The 20,913-nt window shown below is 37.5% G+C and overlaps 3 protein-coding genes across 4 annotated transcripts in view; 1 reads left to right on the forward strand and 2 right to left on the reverse strand.

Moving 5' to 3' along the window:
- The window catches only part of RB1 (RB transcriptional corepressor 1), a 72,102-nt gene that overhangs the window by 31,808 nt on the left and 19,381 nt on the right, over positions 1–20,913 (forward strand). Inside the window, exon 18 of the mRNA XM_007430762.3 lies at positions 18,485–18,603. Within this exon, the coding sequence (XP_007430824.3) occupies positions 18,485–18,603 (119 nt within the window). The remainder of the gene's footprint in view (positions 1–18,484; positions 18,604–20,913) is intronic.
- Positions 1,079–18,440, reverse strand: LPAR6 (lysophosphatidic acid receptor 6). The gene is made up of 2 exons (XM_088133298.1): positions 17,402–18,440; positions 1,079–7,376 (listed from the first exon to the last, which is right to left on the reverse strand). The coding sequence occupies exon 2, from the start codon at positions 7,049–7,051 to the stop codon at positions 6,026–6,028; it is 1,026 nt and encodes a 341-aa protein (XP_087989424.1). The 5' UTR covers positions 7,052–7,376; positions 17,402–18,440; the 3' UTR covers positions 1,079–6,025.
- Positions 13,861–20,913, reverse strand: part of LOC103062705 (RCC1 and BTB domain-containing protein 2) — a 63,778-nt gene continuing 56,725 nt past the window's right edge. Inside the window, exon 14 of one of the 2 annotated variants that reach the window (XM_088133287.1) lies at positions 13,861–14,319. The gene's annotated coding sequence lies outside the window, so the exon portion shown is untranslated. Of the gene's footprint in view, positions 14,320–19,925; positions 20,048–20,913 lie in introns of those variants that run through there. The other variant, XM_088133278.1, reaches the window with a different exon arrangement.

A 20,913-nucleotide genomic window follows, 5' to 3' on the forward strand; every position in this document is an offset into this window, starting at 1 on the left:
CTGGGCGACTTTATAAATGTATAGTCCAAGTGAAATAGGAGTTGAAGTGATATCTATTTCCCCAGTAGAACACACAGTATTTTTTAAATTGTGAAGAGTAGTTTGAAGAGCTACGTCCGAAGGCATTTTCTATTTCCTTATGATAGCTTTGCTTCTGTCCCTGCAATATTTACAAACAGATTGGTTGTTGGGTCTGCATCTGTTCCTTACAGTGAACTGGAAGGTTGATAAAAAGAGGGTTAGTAACTTAAATAGGATAGAAGTGTTTATCTCAGGGTTTTTTTTCAACTTAGTGTGGATCTTTTCCCCCTTTGGGCATCCTACCCATGCCTTTACATACTCCCTCCTCCCTGCAGTCTTGGTTATAGGACAGTTACAAATAATTTGAATTTTAAGAAGGATGTTAAGGGGGGAAAAGATAGTTTCTTCATTATGTTTCAGAGACTGTGACTAAAGAAATCAAGTGTATGCTTTGTCCTTTACTTTTAGGTTCATTGTTTTGAAAAAAAAGATAGTGCATAATTCACTTGTAGGAATCAATATTAGGTTGTTTAAGGAATATTGGAAAACAAAATGAAAATAGGGTTCAATTCCAGCTACTTTTATACACAGATTACCTTTGGTTGCCTAATAATATAGGCCAATGAGTCTAGTATCAAATATAAGGATAAATATAAGGAGATAAAGGGCCTCCTTGACTAAGTCACACAAGACAGTTTGATGGGCAAGAGAATAATTCCATTTGTAAAAACCTGGACCAAAGGACAGAGGATCACATTTTAGTCCAGTGAGTAAAACAAGGTAGGGAAGGCATGGCTTCTGAAATCTTTTCCAAACCCTTAATATCACCTCCATTCTTGGTCATGTGTTCTGAAGGCCAGAAAAGGGAAGCTGGAGTAGTCAGGACCATTCTGAGCCCCTGCCCAGCTCCCTCTTCCATAGGACTAGATAATTGGGGGAGGTTTTTTTAGATTTTTTTTGTCCTCCACAGCCCTTGGCCAGCTCCAGCTGAATTTTGAACTTATTCTTTCTTTTGCCAGCTTCTTTCTTCACCTCAAATTTCATTTTTGGAGGGCTGGTTCTGGAGACTTACCAGGATAAGCCTCTTTACATAATTTCTTTCCAACAGACCATTGAGTTGGAAAGATCAAAATGAAGGAAATCCATGTATGGCCAACATTTGCTACAGAAGGTTCATCTGCACCATATTAAAGGCCTTTTCCACATCCAATGAAAATATTACTGATTCCAGTTTTTCTGAATGCATTTCTAAAATTTCAGTCCAAGATTTGTCAGACAAGTAAAATGGAAAGATATCTTGGCCAGTTGGTCTGCAGCCAGCTAGATTGTGGCAATTTAATTACTATATAAACAACCATGCCGGTAGGTAGGACCAGATTGGTGCTCTGTTAGAGGAGATTTTGGAGAAGGAACATAAGAAGCAGAGCCACTCAATCTGTCAACCTGAAAACTTTATTTTCCAACTTTTCTTGTTTATATTTTTAAAATTCTTTTTCCATGAAGTATATGCAACAATACATATACAATATATGCCTTAGAAGCAACCCCCAAATGATTAAGTCCATTAAGTGTTCATATAAATATATCTTTAGAATTGCATTTCATTTATTGTATAAAACATGAATGATGCATTTAACAGTGGTATTTTTCAATATCAACTTGAAAAATAGGATGACTTTTTCTTAAAGTAATGGATAGAGATACTGGAGTGTGATTAGATAATGCAGTAGAATGTATATTTAACTACACAATCAACTAAAGTTTGAGATCCTAAGAAATAATCAAGTTGGGAACATATCTCATGAGTTGAAAAAAAACTATATTCTTACTGTGAAGAATATAAATATTTCTATAGATCCACCAAATTAAGTTTGAGTGTATAAGCTCATAGTACTTTTTAGGTATAAGAATTTAATTTAGCTGGAATAGTATTAACATTTTAACAAATGATATAAAACTTGATTAAAATCTCTAGCCATAATTATTTGATCCATAATGAAATAAAAAGATACTCAAAACACCAATGTAAAACATATGGATGGTACTTAGAGCTGTCATAATTAATACATACAATGTGGTTGCTGAAATATTTACTCACCACTGTGTGTGTTTATGTGTGTGTGTATGTGTATTCCTTCTGCTTCACTTATTTCTACTATAAATTTTGAAGATTTCTTAATCAAAGGTACTAATTTTTACTAATACATACTTGACCAACTTGTCTTCTAAATAAATGATATTTCTCATGATGTGGAAAGATATGAGCTTCTTGTACTTGCTGCTCCTATAATAACAGTTTGCAGATTTATATTGTCCAATCTAATAAGTATCAATTGGAAGGAGACGTAATGCCTTTTACATTTCTCAAAACAAATAAAGTTGACATAAGTAAAAATATTGCCTATAAAAAAATTCAGTAAGTTAAGGAAAAAAGAGAAAAGAATTTTCATTTAACTGAGACAAATTTTTAAAATCACACACAAAAAAAAGATACGACAAACCACAATTAGAAAAAATAGTGAATAAGAGCATTAATAAATAGTAATAGAATTAACAAAGAAAAAACTGAAAAATGAAAACAATTGCTTGTATTGAAAATCCAGTGCAAGGATTCCCCCCTCCAAGCCAATATAGCTCATCTCCCTCTAAAAAATATGAAAAGGAAATATTAAATATTAAAAGTCTGTAACTTCTTTGCTACCAAAGACCCTAAGGTAATAAACTTTCCTGCATCACCTCTTTCAAAAAAACTTCCTACCAAGAATAAACAATAATAAATATATTAATTGAAAAAGAAATATTTTAAATCTCCTTTTGTTTCACTGCCAAACAATTTATCAAATAATTTGCATTTCTGAATTGTTTATGAAGTCTGAAAAAAAAAATTATTTCTTTGCATTCAGTTCCAGAGATCTCACCTGCCAAGAAAAATGCAGGGTATGATCACATATTTAGACCTTAAAAAGCTCACTAATATACAGGTAGTCCCCACTTAACAACCACAATAGGAACTGGAAAATGGTCATTAAGCAGAATGGTTGTTAAGCGAGTCACCACGTGACTGGACCCGATTTCACGACCATTTTTATGATGGTCGTTAAGTGAATCACATGGTCGTTAAGTGAATCCAACTTCCCCAATGGACTTTTTTGCTGGAATTTGCTTAACGGCCAAGTGATTCGCTTAACGACCATTGTAAAAAAGGTTGAAAATCGCAATCATCTGATACTGGGAATGGTGCAACAGTTTGCAACGGTTGTAAGTGCGAGTACAGGTCATAAAGCACTTTTCCCGAGGCCATCGTAACTTCGAACCATCATTAAACGAATGGTCGTTAAATGAGGTCTACTTGTAGAACTACTGTAGGTTTCTGTACTGAATGGCAAGAAAAACCCAAATGATGAGCAGTTCCAATTTCTAGTGTGTACTCTGGGTGTGGTACAAAATCCCACATAAAATTCTCAATAGTGGTGTAGACTAATGATGCAAGAAATGCTTAAAAATAATAAATCATAGATTTCATAAATTTGCTATGAAATTAGGCCTGTAAATAAGTAATTTAATCTTGGACATCTTCATTTACTTTTAATGCTGTTTCAGCCTGTGTGTCACGTTGTTTATTAGAATTTTAATATCTGGGACAAGGGAAAAGAACAGGAACTAGTGAGTAGAGAACAGCTACCATAATGTTTATATAAATAAACACCCGTTATAACTTCTACAATATAGTTGTAGCATTATCCATTGATGGAGCTTTCTTACCTTACATCTTGAAGCAAAATATCTCCAAACGTTTTGGGAGATAAGCCCAGTTGGAATTTTGGTAGGGTCTTGAGCACCCTCTCCAAATAGTTGCAAGGGTGTGTTCCCTTCCTCCAGGGAAGATGCATAATATTGGCAGACAATCAAGTTATGAGAAGTTGTTTTATCTCCCATTTACATGTAGTAGGAAAAGCTGCTTGGATGCTAGGATGCTAGGATTAGGTTGCAGCATTGAATTAAAGAGAATGACAAAAATTGACAATGTAGTAAAGTGCTCTCGTCAGCCTTCTCCTCTTCCTACTAGCTCTTCACCAACCCAAAGCCTTCCTGTGATAGTTTGCTATAATTACTCCACCCCCCTCTATATACACACAACTAGAAATATTTCAAAGTAAAGTCTGGTTCACTGTCACATGCTATATTTATTTTCAAAGAAATGTGTTTGGTTCCTGTGAGACCCAGAGGGTTATGTGGAATTAAAATGGCAGATTGCCGGAGGCCAGCTCTTAAGGTTGAATGCTCCTAGTTGCCCCTAACTTCAATAACTGAAGCAACGAGAAGTTGCTTTGCATGCACATACATGCAGAGACAACTGGGAGTAGTTTCCAAAAGAATTTTGTGGGCCTTGTAAATAAAATTGCTTCTTTAATTATTTGAAAAGAGGCATGTGTTTCCACATGTTGGGAACATCTTTGAATGCTTTGCTCAGCCTTAATCATAGCTTTATGCGAAGATGATTTCTTGCACGTTTTGCTTTTGCATGAGGATATTAGTATATTTGTAATCTGCTATGTTTTGATGTTGACTGTAGCCAGAAGTGCCTTTTTCAGTTGAGAATTATGTGCCAATTTTACTTATTCCTGATGCAATCTTTTTTTTTCATACTGCTACTGTACAAGTATTTAATTTGATCATGATTTGATTATTGTAAATTTTTCTGCATGGGAAGGCTTCTGCATAGCCTTCAAAATTGCTGAGAATATTAAAGTAACTGATTATTGTTCTGTACAGTACAGTTGAAGTAGTTTTATTATTCTGGTAAAAAGTTACTGAGGTGCTGAGCAATTAATGATTGGTCAAGGCAGTAGTTTCCGTAGTGAAATTGTGCAATTTAAGAGATATGTTTTCTTCGATATAGTATATGAAAATCCATCTTAGCTCTCACAGCTACCTTTTAAAGATTAATAGAACTAAACAATAAAATTAAAGCGAACGAATGCAGAAAGTACAGACCCAGAAGAAAGAAACATTGGAATCTCACAATAGAATTTACACATTGTATTACATCATTTTTTTTAAACCATGGGTTGCTCAAGAAGCCACAATTAGCCAGGCACACAAAAAAACCCTTGAGTTGTGAAGTTTATAAATCAAAACGATTGCTAGGTTCATACTTTAAGCCAAACTAAACAAACAGCATCCTATTATGTTGTGAACTTAATGTATTAATTGTACCCTATTATTGCTAGCTAAAACCATTTAAACATATCATAAGTTATCTACTTAGAAAGGAGCATTTATGCTTCTTTGGTACAAGATAATTCCAGTTTTTTACTGCAATTAACTCACATAATTATACTTTGAGAAAAATGTATCCAGAAATCTAATAATATTCTGTCTAAAGGCTATGCAGATACTGTTTTCCCATTCACAGTAGGAGTCTTTTCAACTATCATCACACTTTTTGGAGATAATAATGTCTCACTTAGAGCTTGTTTGGTTTCATGGGATAGTTTAAAGAAGTATTTAATACTTCACCATTCAAGTGAACAAGATTTACCAAGGCTTAATTTGGTAAACAATGACTATAAACTACTTCACTTTTACACGGTAGAGTTTATTATACAGTTCCACAGTCTTTTCAACAGTGAATAACCTTTGAATAAAATAATAAAATGAAATATTAAATTGTCAATGTTATTAATATTGATATTGATAACACATTTTTCATCAGAAAGAAAACTATTTTGTTGTATAGTAAGGAAACCTAGTCACTCTTTATTATAACACCTCCTTTTCATAAGGTATTGAATAATAAAAAAGTTTTTTTAATCCACACAGATGAAATGACATTTTTCTGATTTGATAATATAAATTTCATGAAACAAATGCTTACACATTAAACATATTGTTTAAAATTAGCAACTCTTTTACTCAATATAACCTTTTATATCTGTAGAAAAAAGAAAAATATTTATAGCATAAACATTCTGTTTCTATTTTCTAGCTTTATCGACACAATTTATATTGTAGATTCAATGTCAAATACTCTTGTTTTTAAGGCTTGGAATCTATGTTGAGTATCAGAAACTTGAGTTTCAGAAAGTCTCTGTCTTCTAGTTGATGAATTTTTCATTTTTATTGAATTTTGAATACTGCTTGAAATAAAATAATATACTATAGGGTCAAAACAACAGTTTGAAACAGCAATACACAGAGTGATTGGATACATAACTCTAACAGCAGTAACGACTGAACAATTAATCCATGCTTGTGTTCTCATGAGTGCATAAAGTATTAGGGTGATGTTATATGGAACAAAGCAGAAACAGAAAATCAGTAAGTGAACGAGTATCATTCGTAGGACCTTTTTTTTACTTAATTTATTCCTGGTCAATGTAATTGGCTTATTTAATGTCCTTACAACTATTGTGGAGCATGTCACATTCACTATAAGTGGAATAAAAAATCCTACTGTTTCAATGAAAATAATAATTCTTGAAAGATAGGTTTTCCAAGTTTTTTCAGAAAAGTGTTCAAAACATGTATTGTGTGTCCATCCTTCAGTACTGACACGGGCATTGGTGGATTGAAAGAAGCTTGCTGGTATACTTCCTGTTGTCACAATTATCCAAATTATGATGCAGATGATCTTTGCATTTCTTTTTGTTCGGATTGTCTTTGACCGAAATGGATATACGATTGCTAAAAAACGGTCAACGCTGATACTGGTCAAAAACAAAATGCTTCCATACATATTTGTATAAAACAGTGTGACAGAAATCTTGCATAGTATATCCCCAAATGGCCAGTCTTTTGATGCAAAAGAGTAAATCCTGAATGGTAATGTAAACACAAAAAGGAGATCTGATATTGCTAAATTAAGCATGTAAGTTGTAGTTTCATTTCTGATTTTTAGTGTGCAAGTAAAAATGTAAATAGCAACACAGTTTGATAGTAAACCAAAAACAAACACCATACTAAATACACAGCCATATAAAGTATATTTAAAGGAATCTTGAATAGTACAATTGGAGTTTGCCACCATAATGACAGTTTAATTATTTATAATTACAAAATTCTTCAATAAATCTGTACCTTTTTTTTTGTATAGCTGTAGTAAATCCTCAGATGGTTTATAAATCTAGTCCTTCCCTTCACTTGTGTCCACATTATTCGAAAACTTCATAGCTCAGTAAGTCAGTTGTACTTATCAGTATGTCATTTCTTTCTTCCAAAAACTGTAGTCATTCATGTTCACAACTCAAGACAGTAGTAAATTTCATAAATAAGAAACATCATCCTTGAAATGAATTAAAATCCAAAATCTAATTTCTTCAAATGTTGATGAAGAGATTAATCCTTTACGTTTGCTGGAAAAAATATTGCAAATAAATCCTTTGTAAACTTCAAATAAATAACATCAAAATTCCTTGGGGAATAGACTTCCAAGTTTCATCATTATGTTGCAGGTTTCAATCTTCTTGTCGTTGAGCTGAAGGAAATATATGGTGAAATAAAATTCCAAAGCATGTCCTTTCTTGCTGAATTTCAGCTCCCTCCTCAGATGCCTGCTCTAGTATATGTATTTCAGTCTTCAGAGAAGATTAAATAAAAAACCCAGCCCATGCTTACTCAGCTTGTATGATAACATCACAGGAAGAAGGGGCTGAGCTACAGAAGGTTTCAGTTTTCAGTTCTGCTTTATGGGGTTTAGTTGAAGTGGTTTTAGGCACAAATATTTGTATTGCAGAGTAATAAAATGACTCAGTGTGATAATCAAAACTTCCTTAATCCTCTTGAAATCTTTGCATACTAGACTGAACTTATTTTACGGATACTTAAACTTTACTTCAATTATTTGGAAATAATCTATTAGTCTTAAACATACGTTTTCTGTAGTAAACTTAATATAGACACATTTTTTAAAGCTTGTTGTAAGAGCAAGCTTCCAACTTTCATGAAATGAAGTAATATTCAGTCTATTTTAGGAAGTAAAGGTAATGCTAAGCTCCTGGGTTTTTTTTTGCAGCATGAGTACACTATAGGTGTAGGCCTAATCTACTGTAGATTAAACTTTAGAAGGACTAAAGGTAGGCTGAAAAATAGGTCAGTGCTAGTTTAAAGTGGAATGAACCTCCCTGTAAACTTTACTCATTGCCCATTTTTCTTGTTCTCTTTAATACAATGCTGCAACCTAGTCTTAGCATCCAAGCAGCTTTTCCTAATGCATGTAAGAGGGAAATAAAGCCACTTCTAGTAACACAATAGTCTGCCAATATTGTGCATCTTCCTTGGAGGAAGCAAGCAAGCTTTTTGAATAACTGATTAGTTACAATAACCTCATTCTTTTACCATTGCCAAAGAAAATGGACAATGAGTAAAGTTGCATACACTGCTAAACCATGTTTATGGCTATGTGTTGTTTCCCTCCCTTGAAAAAGTATTGTACAAACAGATCCTTGAAGTTGAGAAGGTCCTGTCTTGTGGCTACCCGCCCAGTTTCATTGGGTGGCGGCTCTCCAGATGATCAAAGATCTGGGTGGGTCATCTTCATATTGAATAGTGTTACAATCCTTTAACATCTAGGTTTATCAGTAAGGATGGCCCAAGATTTAGTAATTCCATACTTGAATTCACTCTGATGGCCTCTCTGGACTGATCTTTTTCCCTTACTGTAGATTCAGGAACAGAGTTTGAGATATTCAGAACCTCAACTACAGCCAGTCTTTGCAGCCAAGAGCTTCCAGACAGGAATGGGAGAAGGGTATTACATGTTGTGCTAAGTCTTAATTTGTTGAATAAACCTCAGTTGATGAGGTCATTTGACTTGCTAAATCACAAACCCTGATTTATAGCTACAATGGCTGGCTATATACAACATACTTAGCCAAAGCTATATAAGCTGCATTATGGGTTAGTGATTTGGATGAATCAGATTTTAAGAGGCTATACAGTGCTTTTTATTTAAGAACATACTTACTTGTGAATCATTACTAAAGCTATAAAAATCTTGTTTTGATTCTGTTCTCCAGATTCCTCCTGTTACATTAAAGACAGATTCTAACTTCTTGTTACGGTTGAGAACTCTTTGCATTATGTACAACAGGTTGCTGTCCTGCGCCTAGACAGAGCTTGTTCTCGTAACATTAAACAACAACGAGAATGTCTATACCACCATATTTCCCATGTAGCTTTGTCTTGTTAGGTAGCAGTACCAGTCTGACTTACTGAAGGTTCGAAAGGTGAACAGGCTTTGCTTGTTTAGTACTTTTGTTCCCAAGACCTCCTAGGAAGGTCACTACCTTACAACCCTTGTTGGGTTGTAAGGTAGTGACCTTCCTAGGAGGTCTTGGGAAATTACTTCCATATTGTGGTCAAAAAAAGTTTATCAAAGGGTCCATGAAGTCACCAGCAATTAAGCTTGATTTAAAGGAGATTTTAAATTTTAGTATACTTTAGAAGTTATCAAATTGTTTTTGCAGAATCAATATCAGACACTGAAGAATTCAGTTGCAGAAAAATATTGTGTGGCCCATTTTTCTGCTATCCAGACTTGTAGTGAGTTCAGTAATGTAATGCACAATTGTATAAAATGCACAAATGTTTACAATGCACAGTGTTTACAAATGCACAATTGTATAAAAATGGAGCAAGGCCAAAAACAAGAGCATGGGAGATGTGGGCAAGGAAAGGTGTTAGGACATAAAAGTAAGAAAAGAGAGAAAAGTGAAATTGACACAAAGAAGTGCCACAAAGCAAGAAAGGAAGCAGTCAGAGGAGAACACAAAGTTAAAGAGGAAGGTATAAAGAAGGGGTGCATAAAAAAAAATTAATGGAAATGAAAGAGCTTGGTGATAGGAAAGGATTAATAAACGCTGATAAATCAGGAGGTTTGATTTGAGAAAGGGCAAAGAGAACATTGGTTATACAGTATTTATGTTATTATTCATCTCCTACTGCATTATTCTCCAAACAGTAGAAATGTTACCCACTGGAATTTAAGTTTTAGAATGATAGTATTTCTTTTATTCTCATATTTTAAATTATATACAAAATATAAAATTATACAGTATTTGTTTGGTTTTTAAAATAAAGTAGGTTGGGTTTCCACAGTTCTCTCAAATACTATATTTACTTTTTGTTACTGTTACTAAAGAACTCAGATTTCTATAAATAGGTTCTTTTTTATTCTTGCAGTAGGTTAAATTGAAAGATAAAATTGTCTCATAGTGCCTCCACATATTAGATTTTCAATTATTTATTACCAACTTTATTTCGTATTGTCTGTTTCTCCAGTCCATGATCCTTCACAACTACAGTAATTTGCCTTATGAAAATGCTATAATCTTTAGCGATGCCTGTTGCATGTTACATTATCTTCCAATATTTCACAGCAGAAATGTTTTTTTTATAAATACAGTACTAGGGGCCAATATCCTGTATTAAACCACAGGCAGTAGCAGAAATGTGCGCAATATGAGTAGCACAGTTCCTGTCCCTGATATTTCCTTGCTTTGCGGTATGAAGAAGATAAACCTTCTGAACTTTCCATCCGTATTTTTGCATTGGCCAATGTGCTGCAAATGCTGATTAACCCTTTCTCTCCAACCTTCTTGCTTGCACAGAGTGCTCAAGTGGGAGACAGGAATTTCTATTCTTTTGTGTGTGAATGGGGGAAGTTTTAATGCATAAAAATGCATGAAGAACTCTAGACTAAAATTCATGACATCACTGAAGATGAGGCTAACAAGAAGAAACCCACAATTGAAAAAGAAGTCAAATTGGAATTAAAACTGCTGGGACAATCAGCTTCACTATCAGATATGCTGATAATATTACTTAACAGCTGGAAGTGAGGAAATGTTAAAGTATCTCTTATTGAAGGTGAAATGCAAAAGCTGGTCTGCTGCTCAGGATTAAAAAACCCCTAACATTACAGTACTGTGCAAAAGTTTTAGGCAGGTGTGAAAAAATGTTATAAAGTAAGAATGCTTTCAAAAATATATATTGTAACTGTTTATGCTTATCAGTTTACAAAATGCAAAGTGAAACAGGAGAAATCTAAATCAAATCAATATTTGGTGTGACTACCCTTTGGCTTCAAACCAGCATCAATTCTTACACTTGCACAAAGTCAGGGTCTTGTAGGATTAGAGTCAGGTGCATGATTAACCTATTTATTTATTTATTTATTTATTTATTTATTTATTTAATTTTTCGGCCGCCCATCTCCCCCCAATGGGGGAACTCTGGGCGATTCACAACAAACATTAAAAACATAAAATATATAAATACATAAAACCTTAATTAAAAACATTACTAAAAAGAAGGAGAGACCAAGAGGATGAAAAATCTGAGGCTGAAGGCAGAAGGCCTCTATGGGGCTAGCCATCCCCATGCTTGAGGTATTCCCACCCCGCCCCAGGCCAGGTGGCAGAACCAGGTCTTCAAAGCCTTATGGAAGGCCAGGAGTGTGGGGGCTAATGGCACCTCCGGGTGCAGGATCTTCCAAAGAGCAGGGGCTACCGCAGAGAAGGCACGCCTTCTGGACCACACCAGTCGAAGTTCTTTCACTGAAGGGGTCCGAAGCATGCCCTCTCTGTGTGATCAGGTGGCACGGGTTGAAGTCATAGGGAAGAGGCGGTCCCTTAGATAATCTGGTCCCATGCCATGTAGAGTTTTAAAGGTGATAACCAACACCTTGAATTGGACCCAGAAGCAAACTGGCACCCAATGCAGCTCGCGGAGCAGAGGCATTACATGGGCCCTCCTTGGGGCTCCAACAAGAACCCATGCGGCTGCATTCTGGACCAGCTGTAGCTTCCGGATACTCTTCAAGGGTAGCCCCATGTAGAGCGCATTGCAGTAGTTTATCTGGGAGATAACAAGGGCATGAGTGACTGAAGGGCATCCTGATCCAGGAAAGGGCGTAACTGATGCACAACCCGAAGTTGTGCAAAGGCCCTCCTTGCCACGGCTGCCATCTGCTCTTCAAGCAGGGGCGAGTCTAGGAGGACCCCCAGATTACGCACTGGGTCTGTCTGGGGCAGTGCCACCCCATCCAGCAAGATGACAAAATCCCGGATATAGAGGAGCTACCCACAGCCACTCCGTCTTACCAGGGTTCAGCCGAAGCCTGTTGTTCCCCATCCAGACTCTTACAGCCTCCAGGCACCGCGAAAGGGTGGCCATGGCATCACTTACTTCACCAGGGTTGGAGATGTATAGCTGCAGATCATCAGCATACTGATGATACCTCACCCCATGATGATGGATGATCTCGCCTAGTGGTTTCATGTAGATGTTGAAAAGGAGCGGAGAGAGAACCGAACCCTGCGGCACCCCACAAAGGAGGAGCCAAGGTTGGGACCTCTCGCTCCCTATCACCACCGATTGGGATCGGCCCCGGAGAAAGGAGGTGAACCAGCACAAGACCGTGCTGCCCACCCCCAATTCCCTGAGCCGTCCCAACAGGATACCATGGTCGGCGGTATCGAAAGCCGCTGAGAGATCAAGGAGAGCAAGGATGGTTGCACTTCCACCATCCCGCTCCCGCCAGGATTTTACCAATTATACCAAGCAGGTGCTAATGATAATCAATTTCATATGTAGGTTGAAACACAGTCATTAACTGAAACAGAAACAGCTGTGTAGGAGGCTTAAAACTGGGTGAGGAACTACTAAGTTCTGCTACTAAGGTGAGGTTGTGGAAGATAATTTCACGTCACAGGTCATATACCATGGCAAGACTGAGCACAGTAACAAGATGCAAGGTAGTTATACTGCATCAGCAAGGTCTCTCCCAGGCAAAAATTTCAAAGCAGACTGGGGTTTCAAGATCTGCTGTTCAAGCTCTTTTGAAGAAGCACAAAGAAATGGGCAACACTGAGGACCGTAGATGCAGTGGTCGGCCAAGGAAACTTAATGCAGCAGATGGAAGACACATCATGCTTACTTCCCTTCGACATCAGAAGATGTCCAGCAGTGCCATCAGCACAGAACTGGTGGAAACCAGTGGGACCCAGGTTCACCCATCTACTGTCTAGAGAAGTCTGGCCAGAAGTGGTCTTTGTGGAAGAATTGTGGCCAAAAAGCCATACCTCCGACGTGGAAACAAGGCTAAGCAACTCAACTATGCACGAAAACATAGGAACTGGGGTGCAGAAAAATGGCAGCAGGTGCTCTGGACTGTTGAGTCAAAATCTGAAATATTTGGCTGTAGCAGGAGGCGGTTTGTTCGCCGAAGGGCTGGAGAGCGGTACAATAATGAGTGTGTGCAGGCAACAGTGAAGTATGGTGGAGCTTCCTTGCAAGTTTGGGGCTGCATTTCTGCAAATGGAGTTGGAGATTTGGTCAGGATCAATGGTGTCCTTGATGCTGAGAAATACAGGCAGATACTTATCCATCATGCCATACCATCAGGGAGGCATGTGATTGGCCCCAAATTTATTCTGCAGCAGGACAACGACCCCAAACATACAGCCAATGTCATTAAGAACTATCTTCAGCGTAAGGAAGAACAAGGAGTCCTGGAAGTGATGGTTTGGCCCCCACAGAGCCCTGATCTCAACAGAAACAGAAGGATTTGAGGCAGCCTACAGATCCACAGAAGATCTGTGGTTAGTTCTCCAAGATGTTTGGAACAACCTACCTGCTGAGTTCCTTCAAAAACTGTGTACAAGTGTACCTAGAAGAATTGATGCTGTTTGGAAGGCAAAGGGTGGTCACACCAAATTTTGATTTGGATTTCTCTTCTGTTTGCTCACTTTGCATTTTGTAAATTGATAAACATAAACAATTACAATATAAATTTTTGAAAGCATTCTTACTTTACAGCATTTTTTCACACCTGCCTAAAACTTTTGCACAGTACTGTATATCAACAGGCAATGCCAACCCAATGCTTAGAGGCAGAGAATTAATTAATAAGTAATAGATTTTTACTTACTAGGCTCAGGAATGATGACTGTAGCTATGAAATACTATAAAAAAATGTCTACTACTTGGGAAAAAAAGAAGACAGATCTAAAAGTATTATTGCAGAGATGTTACACAGACAGCAAAGGTACATACAGTATTGTTAAGGCCATGGTTTTCCAAATTGTAACATGTGGCTGTGAAGGCTGGATCATCAGAAAAGCTGAATGAAGAAAAATTGATGCCTTTGAATTGAGGTGTTGGAGAAAATTGCTGAGAGAAACTTGGACTGCAAGAAGAACAAATCATTCCAGATGAAGTAAAACCAGACTGCTGCCTAATTATATTTTGGATTCATAATATGAAGGCAAGAGTTGTTGGAGAAAACCCTGATGCCTGAAAACAAAAAAAAGTCAAATATAAAAAAAGAGGCTGACTGAAGACATAGTGGATAGACTTGGCAGGAACTCAAAGAAATAGATGCTGAGATTCTGCTGAAATTATGTTCACTGCAGTCAAAAACATCTGAACAATGACAATGAGTAGAAAAGAAATGAAAGATTTCTGTTGTTATCTTATGAGATTTAGATATGACCCCATCTCCCTCTGAAACCATTTGCATGTGCTAGATGACAAGCACAAATAGAAGCTGGGTCGTATGCCAGTTACATATTTGTGGAGCCCTGCTAATTTTTTTCAAGCATGTAAAGACATAGATTTTCAGTAATGTTTCAAAAAAGTTAACATATTGCTTGATCATCTTAAATTCTCACAACTATAAGTGTTAGAATGCCGTGTGGATGGGGTGGCACTGCCCCGGACAGACCTGGTGTGCCCTCAGGTTCTGGACTCAACTCCTGCTCAAGGAGCAGGTGGCAGTCGTGGCCAGGAGGGCCTTTGCAGAACTGTGAGTTATGCATCAGTTGTGCCCATTCCTGGATCAGCGTGCCCTTCTCACAGTCACCCACCCCTAATCACCTCCCACTTGGACTGTTGTAACACACTCTACATAGGCTGCCCTTGAAGAGTATTCGGAAGCTTCAGTTGGTTCTAAATGCAGCGGCCTGCATAGTTTTGTGCAAGTCCAGATTTGCGCATGTGTCACCTCTTGTGGGAGCTGCATTGGTTGCCAATTTCCTTCCAGGTCCAATTCAAGGTGCTGGTTATCACCTTTAAAGCCCTACATGGCGTGGGGTCTGGTTATTTGCAGGACTGCCTTTCCCCAGTTACATCTACCTGGCCCACCATAGCAGGGAGACTGGGTATGTTGTGGGTCCCATTGTTGAGGGAAGTACATCTGATGGGACCACGAAGAAGGTCCTTTTCTGTGGTGGCCCCCTCCCTATGACATGTTATCCCCTCTGAGATAAGATTGGCCCCTACCTTGATGTTGTTCCCTGAAGACATGGTTTTGCCAGTGGGCCTGGGGACCCCAAGCTGAAATGGAGCCGATCAAGTGGTTGTGTTGATTGCTTTTGGCCGCCATTGAGGGTGAGAGTTGATTTTTTGTATTGGGGATTTTACTTTGTAAGCTGCCTGGAGTCACTGTGTGAGTTGGGCGGCCATATAAATTTGTTAAATAAATAAATATTTAAATAAATGTTAGGCAAACAAAATAGTTCTTTTTGCCTTTTAAAATGCTGCTTGGGGGCTACCTCCAGAAGAAGTCAGGGACACAGCCTGTAAATAAGAAGATGTTTCCCTGCTGGTGTGTTCATATGGACTTTTCAAAAATTTTTTACTTTTTGGCAATAAACTGCTATATTTTCTGAGGTGGCACTTCCTTGTTTCAAATGGGCTTTAGAGTTAAACTACTTTGAAATGAGTCTTTACTTCATGACTGCCTTAATTTCTTAATATCTCACCTTAATTTCTTATACATATACTATCTATCTATCTATCTATCTATCTATCTATCTATCTATCTATCTATCTATCTATCTATCTATCTATCTATCTATCTCTAAATCTAGGATGCTAAAGTGCCACTTTAAAATTCTGGGACAGAATTTATTATATTGAAGTTTATGTACAAATGTGATCATGTAGATACTTTCTGTAGATACAAGTGAAAGAAAGTACAAAGTCCTAAGCAGAGGGTGTGACTGTGTTTAGTAACACTCCTTTAAAATTCAGCCCTATAGTGCCTGATTACCTGGGCAGATCAAGTGAATTTATATGAATTTTATATCATCTTTTTCCTTCTGGATGTGAAGTATAATTCTTAAGGCAGCAAACTTCTGCATGGCTGCTCTGAAAATATGACAACAGCTTATTCAACATACCTTGGATGGGACGAACCCTTGTTAGAGTTTACTGGTGTTTTGCAAATTTGTCTTTGATCATAAATACTGCAAAGATGTATGTATGTACTACTTTAAAATCCATTTCTGAAAACTGTAACCAAACAGCACTGAGTGGTGGAATTGTGCTATAGCCTACTTAGAAGAATTGATACGGCATGTTTTTTATAAACATGCTATTCTCTTTTAAAACTTCTGAGGAAATGCTGAAAACAATGTATAAGTGAATTTTCTTAATAAAAATTAATTCACACTTGTCTTTAGGCAACAGTAGGTGGATTTTTTTCTCCAGAAAAGCAATACCTTTGGATAGATATGTTTTACTTGGGTGCTGCTTTTTACTGTTTACTTATATATCTAAGAATTTCTAGGCAAGGACGCAAGATAAGACCAGTCTGCCTACCTTCAAAACTAGTACGGCAGCATTTCTGGAGCAGTTCTGTGTGTGCCATGTTCTATTACTGTTTTGGTAGTTTTGATTATTCAGCTCGTTGTCGGTTGTCACAAAAGCTGACCTGTCCCTAATGAAGAAATTTCCTCTATTATTTAATATAAATGTATTTATGTGTACAAAGTTGGAAAGGATAGTGTAAATTGGTTGCACTATAAACCAATTTATGGCCAGAGTAAACACTTTTATTATGTTCATTTCACTTTCCACATAATCTCTCACATTTGCTACTTACAATAGGAATAAATTATTTTCAGAATTTCCAAAACAATAAATAATTTAGTGTTGGGAGCCTCCTTAGCAGCATAAGTTAAGCTAGAAAAAGTAAGAGCTACTTTGATTTTTTTAAATTAAAATGTTGATAATTGAGCATAGACAAGTGTGGTGTGCAGTGAGCCTCCAGATTGCTTCACTCAATTTCTCCTCTGGTTTTGGTTCCTTCCCAACTGTCAGAGAATATTTCCCAACTGAGCATGCTCAGTTCTCACCAACATTTTGGAAACAGTTTGCATCACATGTGAATATGAATTTATCTAGCTTGCCTTTTCAGTGACGTTGTGCAACATCATTATTCTGTGTGTGTCATTTGGGAATTTATTGTATTTTCCCATTTTTATTGTAATGTTTATTGTTTTATTACATATTTCTTGGCCAGTTTCCTTTATATAGCCTTCTCTTCATTCCAGGATGAAATAAGTTAAGTATTTCTTTGACTCATACCTACTTAGTACTTGAATAGGAGACCTCTAGGAAATTTCAGGACTCGAGTGCTGCTGTTGTGCTCTGCGGTGCTACCAGTTTTTCATTGGCATCTAGAACTTGTAGTTCAGGATTTAGATCCTTTTAATATTGTAATCTTATAGTATCGAACCTTATTGGGACTCAGTGTAGCACATTTATACATGTCCTTACTGATGTGGAAATCAGGCTTGTTTGTGAAACCAAATAGGAAATTAAAATAAAGCACAGTACAGTGGTACCTCTACTTACGAACTTAATCCGTTCCGTGACTCTGATCGCAAGTCGAGTTGGTCGCAAGTCGAAGTAAATTTTCCCATAAGGTTCAATGTAATTACCATTAATCCATTCCGGCGTCCGCGGACCACGCATCAGGGGCAGAAAAACGGCCGCTGACCACGCAGCAGGGTGGAAAAAATGGCCGCGGACCACGTGGAACGGGCGGAAAATGGCCGCAGACCACGTGGAACGGGCGGAAAAATGGCCGCGGACCACGTGGAACTGGCGGAAAAATGGCCGCGGACCATGTGGAACGGGCGGAAAATGGCCGCGGACCACGTGGCACGGGCAGAAAAATAGCCGCGGACCACGTGGCACGGGCGGAAAAATAGCCGCGGACCACGTGACACGGGCGGAAAATGGCTCGTAAGTCGAGGCGACTTTGTAAGGAGAGGTAAATTTTTGGGGCCGGAGCTGATCATATCTTGAAAATTTCGTAAGTAGGGGTGTTCGTAAGTAGAGGTACCACTGTAGTATGAAAGTCATGTGAATTTGTGTATACTTACTATATCTAAATGATTTCTTTGGATATTTCATATTATTTACTAGTTCAATTGTTTAAATAATTAAACATGCAGTTTTCTACATGCATATATGCTTCATATGTAACTATTGTGGTTGCTGAATTCCCTGCTTTTAAAAGCTGTATTAACAGATGTTTGGAACAAATGCATATGAAAGTTAGCTATCATTCTGAATATTCAGAGACTGGCAGTTCTAATATAGGCTACTATGTCATGAGTAAGAATAATTTACATAAGAACTGTAATTACTGTTTTGTGTCTTTTAGAATTCACCTTTATTTGAACTTGTAAAGCAGTCAAAAGAGCGAGAGGGGCAGGCTGATGAGCCCGAACCTGCCAACTATTTCACTCAGCCTCTTCAGCATAATCACAGTGCTGCAGATTTGTAAGTAGGGCTGTACTCAAATTCACAGGAACGTGTTAGGATGCAAAATCCCATTACTGACTGATCTGTATCAGAGCTATTACTTTGACTTGAAATAATTCCTCAGGATTTTAGATGTTATTTCCCACTCGTGTTACCCAACTTTGATTTAGGTAGAAATGCCACTGCGTATTATACCACCGGGTGTTGGCCCCTTGATCTCCATTCATAAAATTGTAGAATGGGAGGCTCAGGAGGGACCACTAAGATAATCTAGTCCACCCTCAGCAATGTACAGGAAAACCAATTAAACCATTCTGTCTAGCCTTTTTTAAAAAAACCTCCAGAGATGGAGACCCTACAACTTCCATAGATAGGCTGTCCCACTGGCATGCAGATGTCAGAACTTTTTCTTTATGTTTAAATGAAATCTAGATAGCTGCAACTTGTAACTATTATTTCTGGTCCTAGTTTCTGTGGCAGCAGAAAATAGTTTGTGACCATCTTCTCTGGGTACTCTTTTACGTACTACAACAGTGAAATCCTGTCTCCCTCCCTTCTTCTAAGGTTCCAGAGGAAGGACACCACAGCTGAAATAGGACTTCCTCTTTGCTACCAGCAGTATTCCTAGGGAGAGTATAAATTTAAAATACAAAAAATTACCCATACCCATACCCATTTTTGTATAACAGGATAAAATAGGTGCCATCTGCAAAAATAATAGCTAAGTTTAAACAGCAAAACTCAATCGATCTAAAAATTGGAGAAGGCAGCTATGTGGGCTGCCTGGAGCTCTTAGAGGAAAGGTGGACTGTAACTCTAATAAAGAAATAATGTAAGTAAATAAAATAACACAACTGATTATATTGTTAATAAAAGAATGTAAACATGATGTTCCAAAGGCCAGGGTAAAAAGGAGTATCTTAACTTGGCACCAAAAATATATTAAGATGGGCTTCTGTCAAACCTTTTCCAAGAAACATTTAGCACATTGGGGAGCGAGTCTGTTGCTTAAAAAAATACTTTTCTTCCATGAATACTTGTAAATTTAGGACTGGGGAGACTGAGTAAGAGAGTTTCCTTTAGCTACTGAATTTGCAGGTTATGAGGACATTATAAGTAACAACTAGCCATTTTAATTGTGCCTGGAAATTAATGAGTAGCCAACAGAGGTAAGAAAGGACTGGCATCATGTGTTCCTGGCATCTTAATATGCCAATTCTGCATCAGCTGCAGTTGCCATATTGTTTTCAATAATACTATGCGGGGGCGGGGGGGGGGTTACTGTTGCAAAGTTATCCATAGAGAGTTACAAAAGGATACTCTCCTAAGCTAAAGGGCACTCAAGTCATGAAGTCTCAAATGGTAATACGGAAACCAAAAATGCCTCCTTTAGGACAAGTACTTCCCTCCACAGCAGACTGGATACCACTCAGGTGGGCAGAGGAAGAAATGAACTCATTGCCTAATCAGACGAAAAAGAGAAACAAAGTATATTGATGATAAGGCATTCCAAATCCCTGGATAACTTCATTGAACTATTTCATATAAATATTAAATAGCGTAGTGTAAAAAGATGAAACCTTGTGGGATCTCAAACCCAATCCCTACAGTTTATGAAGAAATCTCTTAGCATCAGCTTCTGGAAACTAGCATTTAGTATGACTCTTCATTACAGTATCATCCACACCTAACTCACACAGCCATGATCTAAAAGGGTAATATTGCAAGTGGTATCAGAAAGTCAGGAAATGAAGAAGGATCAAGAGGGTCAAACTGCTAGAGCCTCTCTTCCAAAGGGTGACCAGTGTGATTTCAGTGCCAGAATCATTGTCTCAGCTCTTACTGAAAAGGATCCATAACATTAATCTAAGACTGTCTGGTCCTGATCAGCCTGTCAGTTGCTCTTAAGAAGAGCCTCACTTCAGCAATCACAACCCATGAATATTGTCTTGATGTGAAAATACAGTATATTTCCTGAAATTTCTGGCTTTAAAAAAAAGTCTTAGGTCCTTAGGTCCTTAAGTGTCTTGGCAAATTTGCAAATTGAGTTAGGTTTTTGGCACTAATGGTGATAACATGCTGCCTTCCTGAGATGATCAGTTTTTTTGGTTGGGCTCTGCTCTGGGGGTTGAGATTTTTTATTTGTTTTGTAAACTGTCAAGATTCTTGATAGCAGGGCAGTATACAAGTGTTTGTCAAAATAGATAATTTAGATTGTATAGCACAAGTTATATAATGTAGGTTAAGACTATAATTTAAAGCATATAAATCACATCTAGAAACTAAATTTACCAGTGTTACTGGTGGTGTGTTCTGGCCCTCCTTGCT

Source organism: Python bivittatus, unplaced genomic scaffold (assembly GCF_059951505.1).
Source record: "Python bivittatus isolate LINGU-HERP-01145 unplaced genomic scaffold, Pbiv_v1 ctg000020_np1212, whole genome shotgun sequence".
Taxonomy (NCBI): Eukaryota; Metazoa; Chordata; class Lepidosauria; order Squamata; family Pythonidae; genus Python; species Python bivittatus.